General features: G+C 44.4%; 2 protein-coding genes across 4 annotated transcripts in view; one reads left to right on the top strand and one right to left on the bottom strand.

The window, feature by feature from the left end:
• The window catches only part of LOC119441403 (leucine-rich repeat and calponin homology domain-containing protein), a 118,749-nt gene extending 114,145 nt beyond the window's left edge, over window positions 1–4,604 (bottom strand). For 2 of the 3 annotated variants that reach the window (XM_037706026.2, XM_037706027.2), the window contains exon 1: window positions 4,269–4,604. In XM_037706026.2, coding sequence (XP_037561954.1) covers window positions 4,269–4,449 — 181 coding nt within the window. In that variant the 5' untranslated portion in view covers window positions 4,450–4,604. The remainder of the gene's footprint in view (window positions 1–4,268) is intronic. The other variant, XM_037706028.2, reaches the window with a different exon arrangement.
• A 109-nt stretch (window positions 4,605–4,713) lies between these two features.
• LOC119441402 (syndetin-like) overlaps window positions 4,714–26,965 on the top strand; it is a 97,044-nt gene continuing 74,792 nt past the window's right edge. Inside the window, exons 1-7 of the mRNA XM_037706025.2 lie at window positions 4,714–4,941; window positions 5,301–5,378; window positions 11,724–11,837; window positions 13,364–13,435; window positions 18,684–18,808; window positions 20,481–20,598; window positions 24,486–24,521. Coding sequence (XP_037561953.1) covers window positions 4,900–4,941; window positions 5,301–5,378; window positions 11,724–11,837; window positions 13,364–13,435; window positions 18,684–18,808; window positions 20,481–20,598; window positions 24,486–24,521 — 585 coding nt within the window. The 5' untranslated portion in view covers window positions 4,714–4,899. The remainder of the gene's footprint in view (window positions 4,942–5,300; window positions 5,379–11,723; window positions 11,838–13,363; window positions 13,436–18,683; window positions 18,809–20,480; window positions 20,599–24,485; window positions 24,522–26,965) is intronic.

Raw genomic sequence — 26,965 nt, 5'->3', positions numbered from 1 at the left:
GCGTAACTAATGTTGTATTTGTGCCATGTTAACTTTGCATCTTACGTGAACCATTTCCTTTGTCATCCAAGGCCTAGAAGCACACTCAGACTTATGCTTCCAAGGAGCAAAACTGTACATACAATGTGTGACCAAATTTTTCAAAAAAACAAAATGATTATCAATAGATACACTGTTTGAGAGAACATTGAAAAGAAGAATTATCCAGTACATTTAATATATCAACAACACTGGCAAGTGCGAATTCAAGAACCAAGTTTTCGTTCGGTTTAACTTTAGGAACAGAATTTATGTCGAGATACCGTAATGTGGTCCAATATGCTTTCTCTGAGGTGTACACAGATATGTGCTTTAACAGCTGCTTCACAAAGAACAAATCCGAAAACGACGTGCTTTCTCTTCGAACATGTGTGCAGAAGTTATGTCAGGTCACGAAAAAGGAAAATGTTAAAAAAAAAAAAAAACTAAGCTTTACAGGGCAATGCAACAAATAATTTGTTTGCGCAATTTACGAAGTGTTCATCAACTCTCCCATCAGCAACAGATTACAGGATTGATCTTTATGTGTAAAAATATAATCATTTAGTTCTTCTAAGAAAGTGTTGCCTGAATTCGCCAGGAATCATTTGATACAATGTGCATGATCACACTATCAGTGGCATCAGGTAATCTAGACACCATCAAGTATTCTTTAAACCTACCAGCCACACCACTGACGAGGATCCCTTATCTTTCCAGTAAATTGCCTATCCAGCTGGTGTGATTTCCAAATTGCTAATGCCACGGTGCAACCATGTCTCGTTGAATAGTATAGGTGGATGGACCACAACAATGCTTTCAAGGTCTACCATGTACTTAGCTATACTAAAGACATTTATGCTAAAGCAACAAAATGATTTTTCATTCTCTTTTTCATTTCATTTTAGCACATGTTGCTGGCTGTTCAAATGTATTTGCATTCAAAGCTTGGCTGCCACTTTTCTATGAATTGTTGACAGGTGTTACTGTGGGTTTCGTCAATTGATCAAAGCACCTTATTTTCAAACATACAGAAAATAAATACAAAGGTATCTGGACAAATAGCTGAGAAAGGCTAGTTTCTGCCCCAGTAAAAGATAACATATTGGAATGAATAAGCAAATTTGCGAGTTAGATAAAAGGTGCAACAGAACTAACCAAAACTGAATAATTCAAATTACAGATTCTGGCTTTCGAGAAGAAACAATATGCAACCTTGCTTAAAGTTTCATGCAGTCTTAACCCTGAGGGGTAATATATTCTAAATTTCTGAGCCACGGAATTCAATTACTCTTTCACCATATATGTTGTAACAATTCAGCAGATGAAATTTGCCATTTGAAGCATTCTTGTATTATGAACCGGTATTGGCCTCCAGGACACATCGTGGTGTCATCTGTTGGAAAATCTCCGTGACATAGAAAGCAACATAACATGATACCGGCTGTAAAGTGTTCGGCATCTCCAGTGGTTCAGCTACGATTAATTCCAAGTGTTTTCATGTTTTAAGCATTTTATGTGCGGCATCTTGGCTGCAAAACAAGCTAGCGCATACATCCCAGTCTGGTGAGTAGGGATGCAAAGGTTTTTAGCAAGAGCGCAACCTGATGCTTTCGTTAACGAAGAGAGTTGGGCTAGTTGGTGTTAATGCAATTGCTGTGACATAGTTACTAGCACTCTGTCCTGTCCCACCTTTTTTCCATTAACCTTGTTCGCGCTAGTAACTATGTCACAGCAGATGTATTGGATATTCAGTTGACAAGATCTTCCATAAAAGTAGCTATACCCACTCTTGCCGCAATAAGAGTCCTGTTCACAGCATTCGTCACGGGAAGTGTGGCTTGCCCCTTTCACCAGAATTATAGAGGGACCATGATTTATCACTTGTATATTATAATATGTCGAACTTGAACCGCTTATATTTTTGTCTCCTCAATCCATGCTTCCACCATGTGCTAGCATGCAAGTCGGGTGCATCTCTGCGCAGGGTGTTTTGACTGATGTCTTATCAAGCAAGAACACTACAAGCCCTGTGTGCATCGCTTGTTTGACTCTTAACGATCACCACATTATTTTGTTTTCAGTGAACATCTCGCCAAGTATCTCGCTGCCACTTTGTATTGGGGAACACATGAAAACTTCCACAGGGCTCAGTCGAATACGGTTGGCACTACGGCACCGAGCAGTAAACCACGCTGTAAGAGTGGGCAACTAAATTGCTGTCTTGTGAATGAAACGCATTATTTAAAACCTTAAAGCAATGTTTCAATCGCCCAGTCAACGAGCTACGTTGCCAGCCGCAAAGGCGAGTCGCATGATGTCACTTTCTATGTCACAGTGACAGCAGCGCCGGTCTCTCCTGTAGTGGCCCTCGAGGCCATTAGAGAAAAGATTTGGGGAAAAAGGAAAATTTGAGCGTGCGATATTACAGACTGAAATAAAGACCTTATGGCTACATAATGCCTTAACTGAAAGGGCATGTTGCATTTTGTAAATACTATTAAAGTGACAATTTCTTGAGTGGGAACTAATTACTGTCAGAGCTCATCTTCGAGGTTTTAGTGGAGGTTTTATATATGTTTTAGGTAAGATTCAATACACTAACTTATGTGGCTGTGACAGAACACAAAGTACAGTGACCTAAGCAAATCTCGAGGAAAATATTTTCTAGCTTTGATGAGGGTGCAGCAGCCGTACGTGACGCTCTTGCACACATTATGGATATGTTCTTCCCAGAGTTAATGCTGGTGAAATGATTGCTTAGTTCTAGGGGTGTGCAAATAGTGATTTTTAAGACTGAATCAAATTCGATTCAAATAGTGTCAGGAGTGAATCGAATAGTTTTCGAATATTCAACAGCTGTTGTCACAATTATTATAAAATGATCTTCACATCCTAGTATTCTTAAAGTTAGCATGTTTCTGTAATTACATAGCATGCTATGAAGGGTTGTTTATTAAAATTACAAATGAAGCATTAGGAACAAACATTTGCTTCGCATATGCAGGACTCTTCAGAGAGTGTGAATGATCGCTGTATAGCGTGTACCCAAGTATGGCTACCCAAGTGACATAGCCTACTCCATTTCGCAAGTTCTCATGTTTTATGTCTATACTTATGCCCGTGGGGGTGAAAATTTTACGTACTTTTGCTTCAATTTTATGTTTCATTGGGGTTTTTAAATATTTGGAAAGTATTTGAAAAATATTTGAATTTACAAATAGTGACTATTTCATTCGTTATTTGGAAGTTTCGAATATTTATATTTGCCTGTCTGTAAGTTGTTCATTACAACCAGAGCAGAAAACTACATGCTACAAGAACAAGATGCTCAGACAGGACTACACCAGTTGTCACGAGAAAGTCACTGCTTGTAAGGACACTATGCTGTTGTTTTTTAATGATTTGGCTTCCGTGCATGAATTTCGTAAGATTTAGACAGTGCATGATCACCTTAATAACATCTTATTTAATAACAGAAATAAGCAAAATGGCTTGACGAAGTGAATAACAAACACTTTGAGCAATAAATATGGATTCTTTTGTAGCAATTGCGGCTACACTATAACTGTACCGACTATGCCGGTCCAGATTGAAGAGGCAGGAGGGACTGAATGGGATTAAAAATATAAATAAAAGTTGGGCGACAGAACATCGAAACACCTATCAAGAGAATTCAGCACCGTAGTGCGTCTTTAGGCTAGACTCCCGCACACTGTCATAATTCGCATAAAACACAGCAGTTTGTTTTTAGTTTGTACACTGCTCGCCCTACCAGACAAACATGACGCAGAACCAATCGACAGCTGTCATCCCAACGGGGGTCAGTGAACCAAGCGTCACGGCTGGAGAGCTCAGACACTTTACGGCGCGAGATTGACGGCTCGGCGACGGAGTGCAGATGCAAGAGGCAATCTAGGTCGAGATAGGCGAGAGTGCTCAGGCGAGGCTTCCTCTCGAGCCGTCTCGGAGGTCGTCTCGGATGAAAGTGGGCTAACCTAACGGGCGCGGCCGGCAGCAACGGTTCTCCGCTTCAGCGGCCGGACCGACTGGCCCAGCCTCGCGCGCGGTGACACTAGAAGTGCGGCCTTGGCTCTTTGAATGCCCGTGCCGCGGCCAAGCGCCAACCTCTACCAAGTGCAAAGGCGGCGCCGGACATCCCACATCCGGCGGGTTGTCGCCGAGCTCAACGTGCAAAGCACAGAGCACGAACTTGAAACCGCTCGCACGCGCATCACACTTTGTCTCACCTGCTTGTACAATGTCCCGAAGGTCGTATTTGGCCGCGTAGGGCGGCAGCTCTTTCAACTTGCGGCCGTTCAACTTGAGTTCGCCGGTGTGTTGGGCGTCCTCGAGAAGCCGCTCCAAGGTGCGCGTTAGCTGCGCGTTGCTGGACGCTGCCTGCGATGCCAAAGCAGTCGGCGCCGCCATCCCGCCGTCCGCATGTTCAGCAGGACCAACTTGAACGGTCTCGACTGCAAACCGCACACGCGAAACACTGCTGCGCTTTGCTGCCACCGTAACAATCACACACAAGCCATGCCCACCCTACAGCCGCTTCCCCGCAAGCGATCACAAAGCGCTCCGGCTCCGCTCCAGAGCTTCCCACTATTTCGACGGCTGGCGTGACGACGGACGGTAAAAGAAAAAAGACGTCAAAACAGAGGGCGTGCCGGCATGCACGCTAGCCACCCTGGCTATTTCGACGGAAGACGTGTGTATGCTTCATGAACGTAAAGTTGTAGCGGGGTTGTAGGTTGTAGCAGCCGCGCTTCGGGTGCACGATGTGTAAAGAGATGGTTTAGCATTGTGTACATGTCTTTCTTATGTTTTGTGATCATTTTGAAGCAAGGCACGATACAATCAACGGACTAAGGCGCTATGGATCTCACGAAGAAGCTACGATCGCTGGTCGGAAAACAGGCAAGTGTCAAGCGAAGATGTTGGATTTGCTCTGATCAGTATCGCGATATAGGGTCTCTTCAAAGATTCGGGTTACAATAGGATCGTAGTGCTGTGCATTGTCATATGCATTGTCTTGTGCAGAGCGCGGTCGTCCACTGGGCTCAAGCCCAGTACTGTCACTGGCCTACAGTGAGGAAGTGAATATTCTCGCATATGATGTACTAGTTGGGAGGCGTATTCTGCTGCTTGCAGTGGGTAGCTAGGCAAGTCTTCCTAATTACGCTGTTTTCATAGCGTGACTCTCTGTTCGAAAGACTGCAGTATGGAACACGCCAAGTGTTAATGGCGAAATGATAGTGATTGGCAACATTTTTCAGGGGCAGCTGCCGGCACAGGACGCGTCAAACGCTGCAACAGGGACTCCTGAGCCGCAGGCACCCATTCCTAGGCTCAAGGTAGGCATATTCCCGTAGCCATACCGGCAGCACGTTGCGCAGGCCATAGCCTCCTATATACTTTATAGGTGGCTATGCGCGGGCTCAATGCTACCAGTGGTGTGCAACACCGCGCGATTGCAGATTGCATATATCTCGCACTGCCGTAAGATCGCGCAGGCTTTCTCAAAGCCAACCGTCATTAATGACATGCAGTAATGCTTGCAAAGTATAAATCACGGCGCATGTATGCCACAGACCCACTCTCACACAAACTTCCGAATCTATAGCACAGTGTCCACAAATTTTAGTTTCACTTTTCGTTAGATCGAAGCATTCAAATTCCCACAGGAATTTAGCAGAATTTACGTTTTAGCTAAGCAATGAATCGGACTACTGTCAAAGATAACTGTCAAACGTACTTGGCACCAAATAACATGTGCCTGTTTGGCCCTATCTAGTCTCCGCTTAAAGGAGTACTGACAGAAATTTTTTGTCCCGTTTTTATTACTTTATTGGATAGCCGTTGACCCAGTAATTACGGTGTGGAGTCTCAATTCCCGAGAGCGCAGCAAATAATTACGTTAGCTTTTAATACGAGCATTTCAAAGCGCGCAGCTTCGGACGTGAGAAAGGTTACCTATTTCGTCACCAAAACCTGTTTTCGCAGTTTCGTGGTACCAGATACCACCGACACGTGGTGCCTAAAGCTGAGTCCATTCAGTACTCAACAGGACATTAGGGGAGAGAGCATCCTCCTGCGTTCCTAAAAGAAGCGAACAAACGGTAGGGGGGTCCGTTTGGCAGCTTTCGGCAACACAGTCATTGTATGGCCTTCAACCACCACACCTCGCCTACCCCGTTTTTGGTGACGTGAGAAGTAACCTTTTTCACGTCCCAAGCCAGAGAGAGCTTGATGAGCGTTTTGGGTAGGCCGTAGAAAAGGTGCTGTAATTATTCATTTGTGGGGCTCTTGAGGGATTGAGATGTCGTACCGTAACTATGGAATCGGCAGCTATCTAAAAAAGCAAGAAAAGGGGGACACCAAATTTTCGTTTTAGTACTTCATTAAACAGACCTCAAAGGGACAGGTAGTAGATTTCCATTTATCAGAAGTTACAATTATGCGAGGGGCGCAAGAATTACGAAAAATCATTTTATTTCAATTGCTGCTTTAATTTCACTGCAGTGAAAAAAAGACGATATTGTACTCTGCTTGGGGTATCACAGCTTCTTTCGCACAAGGTATTTTCTCATGCGCTCTTGGTTTGTGACTGTCTCCATCACGATGCATAAAGGAACACGAAAACTAGGCAACGCGAACGCTGCAAAGCAACCGCTGATGCCACGGCAGTGCAATCACTGATATATTGGATTTTTTTTGGCTATTTGGCATCACCATTTGAAATTCTTGTCGACCTAATCAGGGGGGGGCTTCACGTGAAGTATAACAGCTGACGAGGTAGGTGCAGTTTCGGTTCCAGTTCATTTTGACCGGAGTTCACAAAAAGAAGCATTCCATTTAAACCAAGTTTGTTAACATTGTTCCTATGAGTGGCCAACCAAAGTTGGTACCCTCATCCCGTTTATTCGGAAATTCTGTTTAAGTGAGTTTCGATCATCCAGAGTCCATTGTTTCTGGTGATCTTTTACTGTTTTTTCATTGATAGTAGAAGGATAGAGAAGTTACATTGCACTTTTCATTAGATCAATCATTGACAGAGACTTTGAAGCTGGCAGAAACTGTGAAGGGGATGAAGTGCCGATGCTCCTTTATAGACATGTTCTTGAAGCCATCAAGAACATGTGGGATTTTTGTAGCAAGGCCATTTTAATATACTGGCCCAGTACGGCTTTAAGGTTAAATGCGTGCCTTACTTGACTGGGAACAAATTGTGCGTGCATCTGGCAGTTATTCTCAGCCTACGAGAGCTAATTCTGGTCTCCCAGAAGGTTCGATACTTGAACCACTTCAATTTATATTAATTAGTCATCCTTTTATTTTATGCCGCATGTGGCTGAATATGAATTCTTTAACTCCAGCCTATGATGTGCATGCAGCAATTTGTGTGTGTATGTTTTTTAAAGTCTTTTTATGTACATGCATGAGAAGATGTATTTTTATTGCTAATTTCTCTCAACGGCAGAGGAGGCGAGCTCAGCTGCAGGCACAGGGAAAGAGGTTGAGTGAGCGGCCTCTTGAGTCAGGCTACCTTGGAGTCACATAGTGCATATTGATGTAAGGTTTATCTACAGTGGAGTTGTGAATCGTGAGAAGGAATTGCACAGAACAAAAATGGGAAATGCATATGGCAGGAAATAACAGTTAATGACTGGCAGTTCACCAATATCCTTGAAAAGAAATGTGTACCATAATTGCATTCTGCTGGTACTAACAAATATATGGGGCAGAAACTTGGGAGGTTAAGAAAGGAGCTTGGGAACAAGCTGAAGACCCCGCAACCAGAGATGGAATGAAAAGTGTCAGGCCTAACGTTAACAGACAGGAAGACAATGGTGTGGATTGGAAAGCAAATGGGGGTAGCCAATATTATAGTTGCTATCAATAGAGAAAAATGGAGCTGGGTGAGTCATGTAATGTGTAGGTCTATCAGAGTTGCAGAATGGGTGCCAAGGGAAGGGAATTAAGTGGCACGATGAAATTAGGAAATTAGCAGGCATAAGATGGTTTCAGATGGTGGAATAAAGGGGTTATTGGAGATCGCTGGAAGACGCCTTCATCCTGCAGTGTACATGAAAGGGGATGATGAAGTGACAGTGATGGTAAGAGTAGTTGAGTCTTTTGTATGTGTGCAGGAAAAGGTGTTTTGAAGAAGCTTGTGTATGGCATGCATTTGCACGCGGTGCAAAAGAACAAAAAAGTGGGATTGGTTTTAAGCTTTGCAGGGATGTGGAAGGCATTGTGTGTGACAGGCGGATGAAATTAAGGTTGATGGGGGCACCATAAAAACTTTTAGAGCGAAGCTGTATATGGCTAGGTTCGGGCAGATCGCGTCCGCAAACAAAATGACGCGTAGAACAACAAAGTGGGCCGATCCTGGTGATAGTGCATAAAGGGTCCGAGCTCAATGGCACATACCCCTGTCATGTGGCCCGGTCCTGATGATACTGCAGAAGGGGTCATGCTCGATGGTACATACCCCTGTTGGCTCGGGGACCTGTAACGTTCCCTTGAACTACCCTTGTCACATGTCGGACCCAAAGAGACAAAAACATTGCACCGGAGCGATGAATGCTGTTGCCCAAACGCTAGTCTATGACGATGCATGTTGAAACGTCAGTGATAAAACGTAATAGTCTACCAACCAATAGCTGTGTCTCATTCTCTCTTGACATAGCCATTTCCCTAGCGACATCATTAGTTGCCCCTTAGACTCGGTAAGGGTAAGACCTGTGTCGCTCGCTCCAAAAAGGAAGCACGCACCTTCAAGGAGTGCCGGCGCACTCAACGGCGCGAATGGATGCGAAAGCTACAAGAAGCCGAACAGGCAGCGGTCCAACGTGCTGTGGCTGATGGTGCAAGGTGGTGTGAATCTAGTCGCCTAAAGTCACTTTCACTCGCACATACAGCATACGGCGCGCGGTGACGCAACGAAGTTATGTGTTGTGTCTTTTCAACCATTTAACATAACCACCAAATTAAAGAAATTAAAATATAATGAAACAAAATCAACAGCTTCGCTGGTCTTCCATCTTTACTAAGTGGAAGGGCTCTGAATTTTTTAGTCTTGCAGGTGTGCAAGAACAGTGCAATAGAGGTTTAGAACAATCAGTGTAAGAGAACTAACTGTGTTGATGAAAGTTATAGTCTTGGGTTCTCTCAAGCCGCCTTTGTGCGTAAGGCTTAGGCTTGACGGCCAACTCCCTTTTGCTTGCCTTGTATGGCCGGGCTTCGGCAGTACCAGGACAAGCAGAAACACGACAACACAAGATAGAAACAAGCACAACAATGTTTATTGCTCCAGAGGATTCCGTGGAAGCAGGCTAGTTACGACCACAACGTTTGCTGGGGTTGTTAGTGCGGCGAACAATAGCAGGGCATGACAAAGGATGGGAACGAGATGTTTACCTGAGCTCCTTCCTGCGTCGTGGCTTGGAGTCTTCTCCCCTCACCGGCATTCGCCAGCCGCGCCGATCTCGACCATCCCGCTACATTTGCAACCGGTTTCCAGGAGGGTCGCACCACTGCATGAAAAGCCGTCTGGCTCCCCGCACGGTAAGAGGGGGAAAAGGCGTCTGCTCTCCTTACTTCCGTGGCGTGCATAAGGACGCAGGAAAATATGAACCTTCATAATTCCCACATCCCTCCCCCCTTAAGACCGATCGCCCCTTGCCGCGCCGATCTTGACTGCCCCGCCTTGTTCTTGGCTCGGTCCAATGGGCGCGGGGCTCCGCGTAGACGTCACTGCTATGTTTGCAACCGGTTTCCAGGAGGGTCACGCTGCCACATGAAAAGCTGTCTGGCTTCCCGCACGGGAAGAGGGGAAAAAGGCGTCTGCTCTCCTCACTTCCGTGGCGCACATAAGGACGCGGGAAAATATAAACCTTCATAATTACCACTAACTGTAAAAGATAAAATGGGGCGGCAGTATGAAGAACTTGCACTGGAAGTCGCGAAGGTGTGGGGCAATTGGCGGCATTAAAAGAAATGATCATATTCAGGCTAATTTCTTAGAGTCGCAGACATTGGGGGTACTGAAAAGATTTGTAGGAGAAAACTAGAGGTCATATTAAGGGGAAACTGTCAAGGATATGGAACTAGTTCATAGTAAACATTTCCAGTATTCTAGTAAGGAAGGCAGAGGAAATTAATGCATGAAGGGCCTGCTAAAACACGCTTCAAAGAGTGAGATAACGTATGAAGTGTTTCTTAAGTAGGGGAATAAAGATTTTGAGCTTGAAGTTTGCGAAGTTATTGCTGAACTACTCTTCAAGCAGGTGTGGATGTGAAAATAGTTTTAAGGAATTGAAATAATGCATTAATTAAGCACAATAAGAAGAGTGGAGTGCACCCAGTGGTGGTGGAGGTGAGCTAAAGTAAGGAGCACATGTTGTCGGCACAAAAGGGTGTCAGAGGGCGTGTTGTGCCACAGTCGTACAAGTGCTTTAGTATCATTTGCTATGTCTGAAGTCTGGGCTTAAAGCGAGTTAAATTGTTGCATATGCAATTTTTTATTACTAGGTCAGCACACCTTTACCAGTGACTGTAGCATGTGGGTTAGAACCTTGAGCCATTACCATGCTTTTTTTTGTCATTATGGCATTTCACAGTCGGTAGCGTCCTCGGAATGTAGAATTCAGCATTTAGATATATCTATGCATGCACACAGCAGGGCAAGAATTTGGTGAACAGAAATTTAAAAGCAACATGTCAAATTGTTTACATGACTTCTGGAATGCCAATGAAACACCTGATGTCATTCAGGTGTTTCACAGGGTAGGGCAAAATTTTGCAATAAAGCGATTTCTTGTTAGTTACAGATTTCGAATCCCCAGTCTTTCCTGTACAATGCTGAATGTGTCATTTACGCGTGCACGATTTATTTATCCTGAAAAAGACCTTTTCCAAAACGTAGGTGGTGTCTGGCCACGCCCCCTTTTACACGTACATATACAGGATCTGTACATCTCCTGTGTTGAAAAAAAAATCTGAAAGCAAAACGCAGGCTTTCTTTAGGTTTAGCAGAACCTAGGGAAACCTGTCGCGTCTGGTGACAGCAAAAAGCTGATTAGCTTTCCATTTTAAGCCAAATCCGTAGATGCTGCCAGTATCACATCAAGGCAAATTATCTCAAAACATCAATTTTTGTGATGTTTGATCCTTTTTCTTGGGAACCACAAAAGCTATAAGCATTATGTTTTGCCACTACCACGACAACACAGGGGAGAGTCTACTCAACTAGAATTATGGAAATTAATGCAGGCAATGTTGTCTGACAAGCTGTTTATTGTCCATTTTGGCGTGAAAATTGTGAGGGTCCACTAAAAACTATCCACTAAAAACTAAACTATATATAACAATAATTCTAGTTCAGTAATGAAAACACAGATAGCTTAATACAATGATACCAACATGAATCCTTTAAGCCTAGCAGATCCTGAGAAAAAGGGTCATATACACAGGCTAAAATACAGGGCCTACCGTATGTTTGTGTGTTTTTGTTCCCTTAATGGTGCTTGGGCCAGTCATTTGAATTTAAGCTTCTGGGATCAGTGTATGTGACTTGCCTGTTTGTTCACGAATGATTCACCACAGGTTAGGTGATGCTGCGAGTTTCTGCCCACTACAGTGGCTGTGTTTCAGTTTTGGCTAACTGTGCGTACGTCTTTACTGTGTGCATTCAGCCCAGTGGGGAGCTGCCAGCCGACCCGAATGAAGAAGAGGAGGTCTTGTCATGCATCGAGGCCATCTACTGCTCACCCGAGGGGGAGTTTGACGCTAGTGATCATGAGCTCAAGGTACACACACAGCTATCATTGAGAATGTCTGTCCTAAATAGCAGGAGCAGATCCAAAGAAGTGGTGACAGAATGTGCCAGACCTCTTTAAGGGTAAAGTGCAATTAAATTTTAGACCTTGTAAAAAGCCCTGTTTATCTACAGCACATTTCGTGCAGAATTGCAAATTCTAACTATGAGTGCATGCATCACAAAAAAAACTAAAACAATGTTTTTGATACTGCAACATAAACAATTAACTCAGTGGAATCTATCTCACGATGACTGCCAACTGTAATGCATTTAGCATTGAATCAATACAGGAACACAACGTATTGCTACCATGGGAACAAATTATCTTTGACACTTGTACTGCAGTGGGATTCCTCTTTTCTGCTTTCCCTAGGAACACTAGGCGCCATCTAGCGCCACTGTCGTCGCAAAGCCTGCACATGGCCTCCGAAATGCACGGCACGCCAGTGCGTGTGAAAGGCATGTCTTGTGGGTAGAGTAGTCTGGTGCAACCGCTGCGAAGTTCACTTGTCTCAGATACTTGTTACTATGTTGTCAAGCTTTCTTTTTCAATAGTTCTCACTGGGAGAATGTCAACTGGAATGTCTTGTAGCAACCAGTACGCCATGCCAACCAACGGGTGTGTCTGTGAATCAAACTGGAAGGCAGATAAAAAGGAAAAAAAAAATTAATTATATGCAGGGGTTTAACATGCCAAAACCACAATATGATTATAAAACACATCGTTATGGGAGACTTCAGATTAATCTTTACCTTCTGGGGTTCTTTAACGTCCAGCTAAATCTAAGTACAGGAGTGTTTTTTTCATTTCACTCACATCAAAATGTGGTTGCCATGGCAAGTATTGAACCCACAACCTTGAGCTCAGTAGCACAATGCCGTAGCCATTAAGCTATCGTTGGCAAATTACAGATGTAGCAGTGAATAATAGCAGTGAAGTGAGTGCATGTTCTGGGTATGTGGATGTTCTGAATATGTGGTTTGGTCCTCATGACAGCAGAGCCTATTTTGTTCTGACAGATAGATCCTGTAACTTTTCAAATGAATTTCATCAATGGAGTGTGGATTGAGAAGCAGATGCAAGATGCACTGCACCTAATGACTTAATGAGTATCAATTTTTTAGTGTCATTTCAGTTTGTTAGAACCCCTCGCATGACCAATATTCTCGAAATGAATTGTGGCACTTGCTACACCTAAATTTTCATTGTGAATGACAATGATCTATAATGGCATCTCCTTTGAAACAGGGCGGTTGCAAATCATTACCGAGCCCGCTTGAGCTAATCAGGTTTTACGACATCTATTGCAGTCTAGTACTATTTTGCCTATCTCTACTTTATATAATTTCTCCTGCTTAAAACATCTGTCTCTATATTGTACCTACGCCTGTAACGACCCCAGCTCCAACTCTTCCCTGCTTTCTTTTTCCGCCAATACTGTAACCGTCTCCTGCTTATCTTGACTGCTATTGTGAATTGTGCTGATGGAGGTGCCCCCTGGTTCCACTTTCCAGAAGCTGCCTGAGGAACTGGACCTGGCTGCCATCCAGCTAGTGCGTAAAGTCCTCCGTAGACAACTGGCAGTGGTCAGTACCTGTGGGAACTGTTTCTTTGAGTGCACACCACATCCTTTCTTCCACCTAGTTTTAAGGCACCGCATAGCAGAGGCAATTGCAGAGGCATAGTGGCAATTGGGCTGGGGATTGCATGTGAAGCTTTCCCAGTCGCCAGTGGTATTGCAAGAACTTTTTCTTGGAATTAAAGAGGCAACGGTCACATGTACAGTCGGCCACAAAAGCTTACGGGTAGCTTCTTCGTTGACAAATGTGAATTTCTGCTGTGTTAAAGCGTGACATTTCTAATTTAATAAATCACTGTGTAGCTTGCACGTGTGCATTGAAAGCTTAAGGCAGGGCCTATAGCGTGTTGTCTGCTACTGCTTGGCGCACGCGAAACCGCATGTCACTGTTGTCGTAAGCTTGCTTGCATCACGGTGCAGCGTGCCCATATGAAAGTATTTCGTATCACCGTAAGTAAAGCAGTGGGTGTCATTGCCTGTCGCAGAATAAACTGCTCGAGAGAGTAAAGAAGTGCTCGCACAATACCTGCTTTTTTATGTGTTGTGTGTTTATGAGGGACATTTTGGCGGCATTTTTCGTGATACTGTTTATAGCATGTCGAAAGTCAGAGGAGCTGAGATGCATGTTATAGCATGAACCTTTTGTACAATGTTTTCGTCAATCCTTCTTCTTGCAGGTCTGGTCTCCCTCGCTGTCTTCCTTGACTTAGTACACTCTCCCTGCTCAGCCAATACATTTATTGTAAAATCACAAACTGTGAACGTGTATTACTTCGCTGCTACAGCTACGCAACTGCCCTTTCCTAGTGAACGGATGAATAAGTTCTGTTCAGTGGCAAAATGGTGTGAAAATACAAGTACACGTTAACACGCACTACATGTGTCCCTGACTAGCCGCAGAAAAATCTTCGTCGACTGCATCGCTTTATCCTATTCAACACAACTTATACTTATATCAAAGTTGGACTGAGCAGTGATGATATTTTTTTTTTACTTCTTTAGGTAAGTTGAGACAAGTAGCACATCGGCATAACCATCATGCATATGGCATGGTGTCCAATGTGGAAACAAATAGCACCTCTATAAGAGAACTGTTATTCTCATATAACTTGTTTACCACTTCAAGCAGTTTGTTGTACCACGTACCATAAGACACTCTGTGCTTTATGAAGGTTTACACAAAAGAAGGGTCTTTGGGCACTGTGATGCGAACAATTCTGCGGTGCCAGTATCAGGCGAGGCTTTGTGCACGCCGGCAGAGTAGCAGACGATGCGCTGTAGTCGCCACCTCTGGCTCTCAACGCGCCTGCGCCAGTATTTCTCTTGGCGGCCGCATGTCGCATGTCGCAGAGCATGGCCGCACACTCGCATTTTTTTCATTAAAGTGGACGACCCTGTACAGTTGGCGTCAAAATTTTCAGAGTGCACAATCTGTGAAAAAGCGCAATTTCTGCTCAGCTTGGGCATGTAGCATCTACACCAGGGAACACTGTATTTGTCATACATATCGCTTCATACTGCAACTCTCTGTTTGAGGCCCTGTGTACCCAGGCCCTATATGTACCCAGGCTTCATAATAACTCAGATTTTATTGCGATAGCAATTATATGGACACTTAAACTGGATTTCTGCCGTCGGCGTCGCCGTCGCCGTGAGGTTCCGTATAGATAACATCATCGCCGCGCGCCGTTTGCCCGAGCGGTAGCGTGCGGGGGACGCGCGCTATCACGGAGAGCGAATGCATGGCGGAAAGCAAATGCGACCGTCGCGCGTGGGGGTATGGGAGGGAGGGAGGGAGGCAGGGCAACGCTGCGCTCCGGCACCAAAGGCCTATCTTGCAACCGGGCGCAAGGGGAACTTCCCACTCAATCTCCCACGCGCAAGCAAGGAAGCGGGACGGCAGCGCCGGAGGGAGCGGGGGGGGGGGGCACTTCTACTCTGCCAACAACCGCGCTTGTCGCTCGCCGGCCGCACTGTCTCTTATTTCCACATGGCTCTGACCTTTTCTATGCGCTGTGCATTCGTCCGCTCAGTTTCCGTTGAAGCGATAGACTGCACGTACCTTCACCTGCTGCGACGTATATGCGCTTGCTGCCAGCGTTTTGACAGTCGTTGTCTGCGGTCATTCAGTGTGATCTATTTATGTTTGCTTGTGCGCGCTCACACCACGCTTGTTCATTCAGTTAGTAATAGTCAGGCCACATTTTCCAACGCACGCTACGCATGCAATGCTGCCCGGATCGGCAGTGCAGCGCTACAGGTGTGTCCCTTCGCACGCGCTGCCCACGGGAATCGCTTCTCATCAACACCACCGTTTCACACGCGCCTTCTCGGGGTCATCGAGTCTCTCTTCATGTCGGTCTACTTACGCCGGAGCACACCTGCTTACTTAATCAGCTCATGTTTACTACAATTCATATTGATACCAAAGCCGCTCACCTTACTTCGTGTCACATCGCTGTGTTGCTATCGCATTGATTGCTTCGCCCTTAGGGCGAAACTGTGACATTTTTTTTTTTCATAGTACAGTGGAACTTCGATTATACGACCCCCGGTTATGCGATGACCCGCATTTTACAGCAAATTGGTTTGGTCCCAGGAAAACCCCCATAGAAATAATGTAATAAAAACCTCGATTATACGACGCAGTTTCACGCCGAGTCGCCTTGTACGATGCCTCTCTGGTACTGACTGGGAAAAAAAATTTTAAGCAGATGCAGGCTGGCACATAAGCACACTGCAGGTGGCTGACAATGGGTGTGCAATGCTGTATTTACCCGAATGTAACGCGACCGCGATTGTAGCGCGAGAGGCGACTTTCCAGTCAGGTGAAATAAAGAAAATAAAACCGCTAATGTAACGTGAGATGAACGAAAAGAGAAATGGTACCTTTATTCAAGGAATCGCAATTCGGAAACATTCTCTTCACTCATAATGGCCGTCTGAAGAAAAGACGGAGCTTTCCTTGGGCAGTCTTCTGTGGTGATCACTTTCGTAGATAGTTTCACTTTCGCGAAATTTTGCGTGACTCGGCACTGAAAGTCGTACCCAACAAGTGTTTCTGGCACTGTCCTAAGCTCGCAATTAGTGCAAGAGAGCTGTCAGCAGTATACTTCGAGGGTGCCGGTGCGAGCCGAGTCTCGCAAAAGTGAAACTATTGCCAAAAGTGATCGCACGAGAATTGTCATCTTCCATGCCGTCGAGCTTGTTTGAGATTTAAGTACTTCTTAAAAGACCGCACGACCATTTCATTCGGGGTCAGTACCAGGCCACTTCATGTTACACAGAGCCTTCCCGACTGGCCTCGCATTTAAAGTGGGCCTGCCACTGGTCCCGCCATCCGCAAATTGTCGATTTCTTGACGTCAAGACACTGAGCCGGTGTGCACTTTCCCAGCTCCCCGGCCATCAAAATTGCTCGTCTCTCGAAGCGTCTGTGATGCCGAATGCATTGCGTCGCCATAATGTCGCGAATGAACAGAGTCGAACCGCAAAAGGCCATAGGGTATAGCAGCATCGTAACCAGTCACAAGCACAGCGAAAACGGCGTCGATTCCAACCAAAAACAAGTTCTGACTTCAGTCGGCTTGTCAATGGATTGGATCAAGACGTAAAGTTACAGGTTGCCAACGTAATGCTATCAATCGCGGGATGTAGAATATTTGTTTTAAAATGGTCAATTTTGCTGTTATTCGAATGTAACGCGAGGGTCGAGTTCAGGTAACAAAAATTATGAAAAGAAGAAACTCGCGTTACAATCGAATAAATACAGTGATTTTTTAATAATTTAATCAACCTTTCTCAGAAGCTGTGCAGGTTTGTGCCGTGGGCTTATTCAAGCGGTCTGTACCCATGTTTTGAGCAAGACAGCGTCACTGCCGAAATTCTTAGTTTTTCGATTATACGACGCCCGGATTATGCAATAGTTTTGTGTGGTCCTCTCAAAGTCGTATAATCGGGGTTCCACTATACTGCTGCCCATAAACTTTGATTCAAATAGTGCATCAGTAATCCTCAATTGCCCACGAATAATACAGTGGAACCCACTTATAACAAATGTGGGTTTAGCTATACACTATTGGATATGAACAATGAGCAGCTGCTACACCATGAACTTTTGTGTGCATTCCTTGACAATATTGGCGTGTAGGTTTGCGCACGTCTACTTTTTTAGTGCAGCTGTGGCTGCCCATAGCTGTCAGCATGGCTTAGCACATATACACAGGCAGCGCACCCTGTTGTAGAGCTAATCTTTCGTGTGTGCAGAAACTGGGCAAGCTGAGGTGGCATGACACAGTGCTCTTTCTTCCCAGGCTTTCAGTGCTGGAGGTTGCGTAATCTCGTGTTTCAAAGACGCATTGTAGCAAGAGGCAGACGAAGCATTCGCTCTGCGCTGCCGGCGCTTTTCATTATAATGTCACCTGCTGTGGGTGACACTATTAGTCGCAAAGGCGGAGTGGTACTGCTTTGATTGCTTTGTACTGTTGAGGTGATGAAATCGTCGACGCGACTTGAAACCGTATCTTTCGTCGTTGACTCACAAATTCAGCAAAGTGTAGTTTTTTCTCATCCAAATTTTATTTTTTCTGATTCCTCAATTTGCATTCCCCTTCCATTTAACAAAAATCCCCTTGGCTACTGTTCTTATTTGCATAGGAGGTCAAATTTCAATATAACGAAGTAAATTGCCGATCTTACCAACTCCATTACATTGAGATTTAACAGTATGTATATATATATATATATATATATATATATATATATATATATATATATATATATTATATATACACACCCACAAAGAACAACAACAACTACAAAGAAAAGAAAACAGAAATGATAATATGCATGCTTTTGTGTAATGAGTACTCCTTGCTGCTGATTTGTTCATCTAGTTCTTGCAATGAGATTCCCTTGTCACCTATTTCTATGTATGAAGTGCTGATGCACATTTCAGTGCACCAGATGGCACTCTATAAGCCTAAATTATCTCTCGCTTCCTTCTGTTAGTTTCATTCGCCAACACTGTAGCCTGGTTAAATAACGCTGTACAATCACATCTAGAGCAATGCACACCAAGGCTCTCGGAAGACTGCACTTGATTACACAGATTTTTGTGTTCTCGTGATCTCGCATTGACACATCCGCCAGTGTTCACTTAGAAACTGACCAATCTCATACGTGTAGACTTTGCGATGCTGCAAAGGGGTTTTCTGTACCTCGATGTCGCGTCATGTCATGTTGATGTTGTTACAGGTGTCCAAACGAGTATCAGACCTGATCCTGCAGAACCAGTCCTGGTATACGCTAGAGCTCCAGCGAGTCACAGAGCTGCAGGACAGCCTTGATGAGGCCTGCTCTGTGTGCGTCCGAGGTCGCAGGTGAGCTGTTCGTCTTGTTGATCAGATCTCTCATTCGAGCATTGAAAAACCTGCCCTCACATAGCAAGTTTACTAGGGACTGCGGACTTGAGTCTGGCTGAGTATATCAACAAGTGCTAATGCAGGCATGTGTCGATTGTTTTGAAATGTTCAGTTTTTGTCTAAGCCCAAGGGAGGGGCTGGCATCATGATTGGTTACACAAACACTGCCCAATGTGCTCTGCATTAATCATGAGCTCTATTGCTGTTGACACAGATTCCATTGCATGTGTGTAGCAAACACAATATGGAACGGTTCACACTGTAAATTACGTACTTTGAATAAGCAGTATTAACACTTTAGCTTGCCTCTAGGGAATTCCATGTGTTTGATGCGAATTTGCGGGCACAAGTGCGGCCCGAGGAAGCCGCCAGGACTCGAGAACACCTGGCCCTCACCTAGGCGGGGCCTTTTTCCCTTCCCACAAGCTCGCAGGACCTTTCAATAAAGTTCCTTGACTGACTGAAGTGCAGACCAGACCACACAAATGCAATTCATTGCTAGGCACTAAGTGAAGCATTAGTGATGACACAAAGGGTCTTGCAGCATAGAGGCGATGTCATAACTCCAGCAGATCGCAGTCATTGAGGACCAAAAATGCAAGATTGAAAATTTGTGTTGTAGTTTTTTAGGGAGTATTTTAAAATCTCTTTTTATAGAGCAGCGAACTAGATCAAGTAATTCCGGCAGGTCAAGCATCTGGTTGGCCAAGCATTCTGTGCTAGCTACCTGTTGCTTATGGTAGCCTGTGATGACAGGAAATCAGAGTACCATAAGTAATGTTCATACAGTTTCAGTCATTCCTTCCTGTATTGAAAGAGTGTAGGTTAGTTGTCCTGGTTACTCATTACCTGCTTTTCTGATTAACCAAATTTTGAGGAAGCTTGTGTGTTGTGGGGTCTCACACATGCTCTTGAGACAAAGGAACGACAACACAGTAGTGCAAACAATCAAAAGGGCATTTATTGCACCTTTCATACACTAATGCACACTAGCCGAATTACAACCAATAGAACATTCACACGGGCGTGCGACAAATCAAGGAAGTCCGACTCACCGTGACCCGATAGCGAGCGAATACGTTCGCCCCATGCTATGACACCATCGCCTAGTCGTTCACGTGTACAGTCACGCGAACGGTGGCGCGCTCGAACGATCCATGTTCGTCCATACCGGTGTCCTGCTCTTAGCCTCGCGTGACGGTCGCGCGAAGCGCGCCGGCACATGCGCGAAGCGTTCGAGCATGTTGGCCGCCGATCCCAAGCCCAAGAGGAAGCACCTTTTTCCTTTTTCTCCCAAGTCACCCCGCCGTTCGGTGGCGTTAGCATCGCGACACTCGCACCATCTCTCGCAACGCGCCGCAACCACTACGACCACCTCCGGCACCCAGCCACACGGTGAAGCCGGACCACAGGAGACGCGTGAGAGTCGCGCATCCCCACAGTGTGGTATAACTGAATTAGTTTATCACCCGCAAAAAGTTCCAGTTTTAGAGTAGCATAATAATTGGACCTTCAAGCAGTAACATTGGTGATAATTCAGTTACTCTTTTTTTTTATTTGTGAAAGCCGTTCAATTGCTTGGGCTGGATTGACTAACGTGTCGTGACCGTTTCCTGGCCCTGCACCACAGGAGCCTGGCGTGCAGCCAGCATGAGCTGACGGTGTCCAGTCTGGGCCTCCTGGCTGCCTGCCGCAGGCGTCAGCAGCTGCTGGGGTTGTTGCGCTCCCTGCACCTCATCAAGGCTCTGGTCAGTGAGAGGGAGGGGAAGGGCATAACAAGCGCTTTTTCTTTTCTTGACAAATCAGGTCAAAATTTATTCAAAATCAAATGTGCATACTGTATAAACATGAACATAGGTCGAATTGTATTTTTTAATTGAACTGAAACTTTTCAGTTCAATTAGGTGTGTACTACTTGCTTAAGGCAAAACTGCGCAAAAATATTAACAGCAGAGTGACAAAGAAACAGCTTGTCCATACATGCATTGCTGTTTACAGAATACCGGAGATTTAGATGTGACCAGGATTTGGGGTGGCATCACCTTGCAATGCTGAGTTCAGCCATTGGCCATGAAGAATAAGGGGAACCGAGAAGCACAATATTTGTTAATTACAACCATACGAAGGCAACAGATAATGAAACCAGGAAAAGAATAGCACCAATCAACTGTTGCAGTTGACTTCCATTGATTTGACCCTGATGGGACCCTTGAAATTGATCAAGTTATCTGGCGGGTTGAATTAAACAAGATCCAGTAAAAACTTCAAAACACACTGCTGAATAATTTAGCACTGTTGGTCATATTCTAACATGTCCCGGAATCAAACGCTCGCCCACTTTCTATGTGTCCAAAGTAGTAATCTAATGTAGAAATCACATTAAACCTCTTAATCTTAATGCGCACCCGATTTTTTAGCAAGAAAAATAGTTGCACAATGGCGGCCGGTTTCCTAATGTCAGCTTCGCCACACGGGTATTAAAGTGAGCTCCGCTGCAGTACGTCCGTGTTATACTGTAGAGAAGGCGACCATTGCGAAGGTAGTTTTGGTTTCGTGTCCGATTGCGCCGCGCTGGCAATTTACGGCTCAATTTTCTTTTTTGTTTTAAAAAGGAGGGCACATGTTAAAATCGAGTAAATATGTAATCAGACATTGTGACGTACGGTTATTGCGTGAAAATCTTCCTAGGGCGGGTCGAAAATAGGTGTTTTTGACGAGAAAAGACATGTGCGCAACACCTTGACAGTACTCTAAGCTTCGCCGAGACAGATGCTGCCACTAAAGGGGTCGCTGTCAGGGTCATCATAGGGGTCAGGCACATCATAGGGGTCAGGCACGTGCGTGTTGACTGGCCAAGTTCAAATTATCTGGTAAAGGCCAATTTTAGCATCAAAATAACAAAAGTTTGGGCCCATAGAAATGCATGGGCGCTGGCCAGGTCTTTCGGCCGGGATCGAATGAACCGGAATATCGAAGTAACGAGAGTCGAATGAACGGAAGTCTACTGTATTTTAATTTAAACATAGAAATAATAATGAGGGATATGAAAGTGCATAAAAAGACTACTTGCAGCAGGTGCGAGCAGTTTAGCCAACGCACACAAAAGTATTGTGTATTGGTAAATACTACTTCACTGCTGGTCTAAAGGCACCAGGAACAACATAATCATTATTAAGAGGAGATGCGCTTGGAGATCCATTTTCGTTAATAATAAAGCCGACTTGAAATAAACAATTTTTCGCTGGCTTCTGGAAGTGAAGTGTGGTTTCTTGTGCAAGGTTGGGGCCTCATAACAGGCCTAGGAGAGTTTTATAGAACGGCCTATGTTGTTCTTAATAGACAACAGATTGCGTATAGGCTAGGCTTGTGTGAATATTCAATATTTATGAATATTTGATCGAATATTATCATATTCCATATTTGCTTTGGCTTGAATTTCAGTATTGAATCTTTTGGAAGTATTCCAATAAAATGAACGTGAATGTGAAAACATGTATAATTGACAGTTTATGTTTCCGTGAGCAAGTCTCACCACATGGTTCATTGCTAAGACAAGTGATAGACGAATTTATTTACGTGCTGTCGCCGACTGATTTTTGCACCTGCTCGATTATTAGAACATCAATCCCGGATCACCACTACATTATCTGGTGAACCAATGTATAACGGCTACGAAAGTGTCAGACATCGTAATGTGTCTGGCTCGATTTTTCATACATGATGTGTGTGCATAATGTTGTTAAAGATGGCGGATGTGAAAGCACCATTCAGGTTGCCCCACGTACTCTTGCTTTTGCTTGCGATATAGTTTCTTGGCTTCGTGAGAGCCGTACGACTACTGAAAATAGATCCACGGCAGCCTCCCTCACCAGTAGGACGTTGCTGGGATAAAATTCAGAACGCAGTTTTCCCCTCCAAGATGGGTTGATTTGTACCAGCGCAGCATGATGTCTCCCATTCCCGTGCGATGTCTACGTCAGCCCCTAGGCCGCAAAAAGGCATTGCACTGTTCTCATGTGTTGTGCATTCCCTGCTGCGAAGTGAGGAATTTCTCCCCTGTCAGAACATCACTCTAAGTACAAGAATTTTTTTTTTGCAGCAGTGAAAGCAACCTAAAATTGCACACACAAAAAAAATTGAACAAAATTGAAGATTTCCCAACATGCTTATTACTTTGCCGAGCATCAAATTTCACGAAGTTTGGCCAGAAAGCTGACATTCTTTACAAAAGAGGTGTAAAGCTTCAAAATTCTCCCGCTGCATACTAGGTGGTGTCCTCGGAACCCTTGCGAGCTTTCTCCTTCATGGGGATATTCTTTGGTGCATGGTGAAGTTTTGATTTAACTTTAGCTGTCTGTTTTGCAGACATCATCTTTATTCTTCTCTGGTCTGTCTGGTTGCTCAGAGCAATCAAATTCTTAGTTGGATGAATGCCCAACTCACCTAAAACCTCCTGAAAACCTTTGTAGCCTTTGTTGAACAGTAGTATGGCAAGAAATGGTCATCCGCACAACAGCGCGTGAAGCTTTGTTTTCGGGCACACCAACAAAATCTTGCTGTTGAGAGACTTGGCTGTGTTTTAGGTTTTGCCATAATCTTGGCGAGACAACTGCTTTTCGTCTGTCAACTTCTCATATCTAGGAAGCATGGCCTTTGCTGGAGCACTGGTGAAAATTCGACAATAAGCTGGTGCGAGCTCAGCCAGGGCTAGTGCTCGCTTCTTGTTACACAAGAAAAGCCCACCATCTGGGCAAAACTTGCGGTTGTGAGCCTCATCAGTCGAGCATGAATAAAAAGATGAAGCCCCTACAGCTACAATTCCTCGATTGGAATAATCTATCTGAATATTGCAGTTCGAGAAACATCTTCATTTTTTGACACATGAATTTAGAATGTTGAATCATAATTTTGCAACAAAAATCTAAAGAAAATTATTTTTTGGAAGAAAATTGCATTTGACAACAAAATCTGCCTGCCAACAAGGTTAGCAGAACTTTTTTGCAAGCAACAAATGAAGCATTTGCTGAAACTGATGCTAAATGCAGTTAATAAATATCAAATATTGGCATATTACCGAGCACTGCACTGTGACTTCTTATAAGAAAAGAACTTTAACATTTATGGTGAAACATAATTGACACTTTCTTGGGAAACAATAGCAGCACTTAGCTCAAACTGCAATACGGTGTTGTACGTGGAGTGTCTCTGTGGGAAACCAAGTGCATGCTTATAATGAGCATAGTGTTGCCTGAGATGAAAAACAAAAGTGTTTGGCAGCGAACTTGTTTTTCAACCAATTGGGTGCAAAGACACTGTATGTGTAATGTGTGATTAATTAAGTACATAGGTAATTCACATCATGTGCATGATGTTAGCTAAATGTTTGACACTTGATTGGTTCTGAGCTTTCTAATGGAGTGAGGATAAGTTAAGCACAGTCATAGTCTGGATGTCTTCAATATTTACTGATTGTTTCTGTTCTTATCACATTTAATGTTTTTCATGGGCAGACGTAGACTTGCTATTTTGCAAGAAATCAGTCTGTGCCTTTTTTTCCTTCTTTTTAGCAAAAAGTGGATATTAAGTTAAATGCAGTGTGAAAAATGTAATCTTTTTGTTCTCTTTTGCTTTTCAGCAAGAAACTGATGTCAGGCTTCGGGAACTGCTTGAGGTGAGCATTGTTATGTGTTTATGTTGCTTGTCAGTGCACTTAACAATTGGCTTTTGGCTCTGGAACTACAGCCTTGGAAATCTTCCAGAGCCAGAATCATGAAACGGTTGGATCCAGTGTGCAAGTGCCACTCTATGGATAAAACATTGCACACTTCATTGTGTGTGACACATACTAATGGCATCTTCGGGTGGTCGTTTTAGAGCGCTCCATAAAGGTTGTTCATGATTGGATGGTTGAAAAGGGGCGCTCCGGCACGTTCGGAGGACCCCCCTCTAGATTACCTAAGAGTGATGAAAGGCACTTCCAGTATCGCCGACGGAGTAGCTGCTCACGAGACTCTACCCATTCTTGTGATTGTGCTGGCAAAGGGCAACTCCTGCTTGGTTCGTACGCTGCCTTCGTTGCCATGTTCCACATTTAAACGCAGCTGGTGGTGGCGGCGACACTGGTCATGGTACTGGATGTTCTCCTCAGCTTTTCTTTCCTCTCATTGCTCCGAAAAGCAGCTGGCCATTCGATCGGCACAAGATATCGTCTGCTTGGACCCAGAGTGACTCCAAAATTGGTCCACTTGGATTCGGAGAATCTTAGTGACCATTCCAAGATGCCTTAAGTTTGCATGTTGTATCTCCTTACACACAAAACTCATTCCGTTTCACTTGCTGTGCATTTGGCTAGGCATAAATGGCCAAAGTTTATATGTACATCTTATATGCACATGTACAAGAGCATTATTGCTGTTTGTACGAGCAGGTTAAGCTGTCAGGTACCCCGCAGGGGCGTCTGCATCAGCAGGCATTTGGGGTATGGCAACACCATGGACCCGAGCACATGGAGAATGGACCCTCCTGCATTTATTTTGTGTGTGGCTGAGCCGTGTCTAGGGAAAGGGGGATCCTGGGGGTTGAGCTGATGCCAGGTGTTTGGAACTTTAAGGACCCCCAGTGGAGGCAACACACACCTCTTTGGCCTCTGCTTCACATAGATGGCACCTCCAGACTGACCCACCTGGAGGAAAGTGGCAGTCGCCTTTTCCTGTCCCCCTCTCCACTCTTCTTGTTTTCGCTTTCACTGTTTCTTCTTTTCTATCTTCTATGCACTTCTTCCCACTTGCTGAATTTCCAGGTGGCAAGGGTTAACCTTGTGTGGCTAACCAGTCATGGTTATGCTGTATTTGGTTTTAGCAGAAATGTAGCTTCCCTTGCAGCTTCCCTTGCGGGAACTCCTGTCACGTCTCCGCGTTGGTGGGTGGTTGGCACCACTGCCAAAAACTCCAGCTCTTTTCCTAAACTCCCTGATCACCCTCAGAAATGAGGGTGCACCGAAGACGTCTTCCAGTTTTTTGGACGCCAAATACAGAACTTTTGTCGATTCCACGTCATTCACTCGGAAAAGCCAGACAAACCAGTGAAAACAATTTCACCTTCTTTCGTAGTCTGTAGCTGAAGTTTTCGGTCCAGGTTGTAAAACATCAAAGATGGCAAGCGGTGATCTCCTCTTGGAGCTCCGCGATTCGAAACAACAATATAGCACATAGTTTGACATAATATATTTCTCATGTATAATACCGGTGTCACATACACTTCTGATCGCAGTCGGGGCCGATCAAGATTGCACTTGAACCAGGTCGACTCTTGCTACACGGTCATTTGTGATCGCAATCTTGCGAGATCCGAATCCATGAATTGTGATTAGGCCTCTTGATTGTGATTGTAGGCTGGCATTTGTGCCCTCTAGCGTAGTATTCTGAAAACGCTAAAAACAGAAAGTGAAGGCAGTTTAAAAAACCTTTTTATCAGCAATAGTAAGCTGTAAAATTGAAATATTGTCCAAATTTAACCATATTTTGCAAGTCTGAATTTGTAGCCAAGACCAGCCAAGGCATATGCATTATGCATTACACCCATTTCTGTGCTGTGCACCCCGCAGAGAAGGACGCCTTTGCCATCCTTCTCTGGTCTCTCTTCCACCCCTCTCGCCGACGTTGACGAGAGGGGTAGAAGCGAGACCGGAGAGATGCGACGTTTTTTCCCCCTGAATTTTGCGTTCCTTTTCTTTTCAGTGCAAACACCCAGTAGCCAGATTTAATTGTTATAGCCAATAATCTGGCACAGGAACATCGTTAGTAAGGGTTTACCTTACCATAGAATAGACGCAAAAGTGTTGGGTGGGGCAGCTGCTTGTTGTTGCATTAGAGCACTGTTGTTAAAACCAGTAATGTTATTAGTGAGTTTGACTGTGATTCTTTTTGTATAAACAAAATGTGTTAATGATTGTCCTCTCTGCTTTTTTTGCAACCCGGTTATGACAATTATAGGTTATAACAATGGGATTTTCTTGGCACTTGAATATTGTTATAGTAAGTGGATTGAACTGTCACATTTGATCATGCTGTCCGAGCTAAAATAGGTGCGTTTATACACAGGTGTGTATTATTTACA

Source organism: Dermacentor silvarum, chromosome 2, assembly GCF_013339745.2.
Source record: "Dermacentor silvarum isolate Dsil-2018 chromosome 2, BIME_Dsil_1.4, whole genome shotgun sequence".
In the NCBI taxonomy this organism is placed as follows: domain Eukaryota; kingdom Metazoa; phylum Arthropoda; class Arachnida; order Ixodida; family Ixodidae; genus Dermacentor; species Dermacentor silvarum.
The sequence above is the reverse complement of the archived record's forward strand: the minus strand, read 5'-3'. Positions and strand labels throughout refer to the sequence as shown.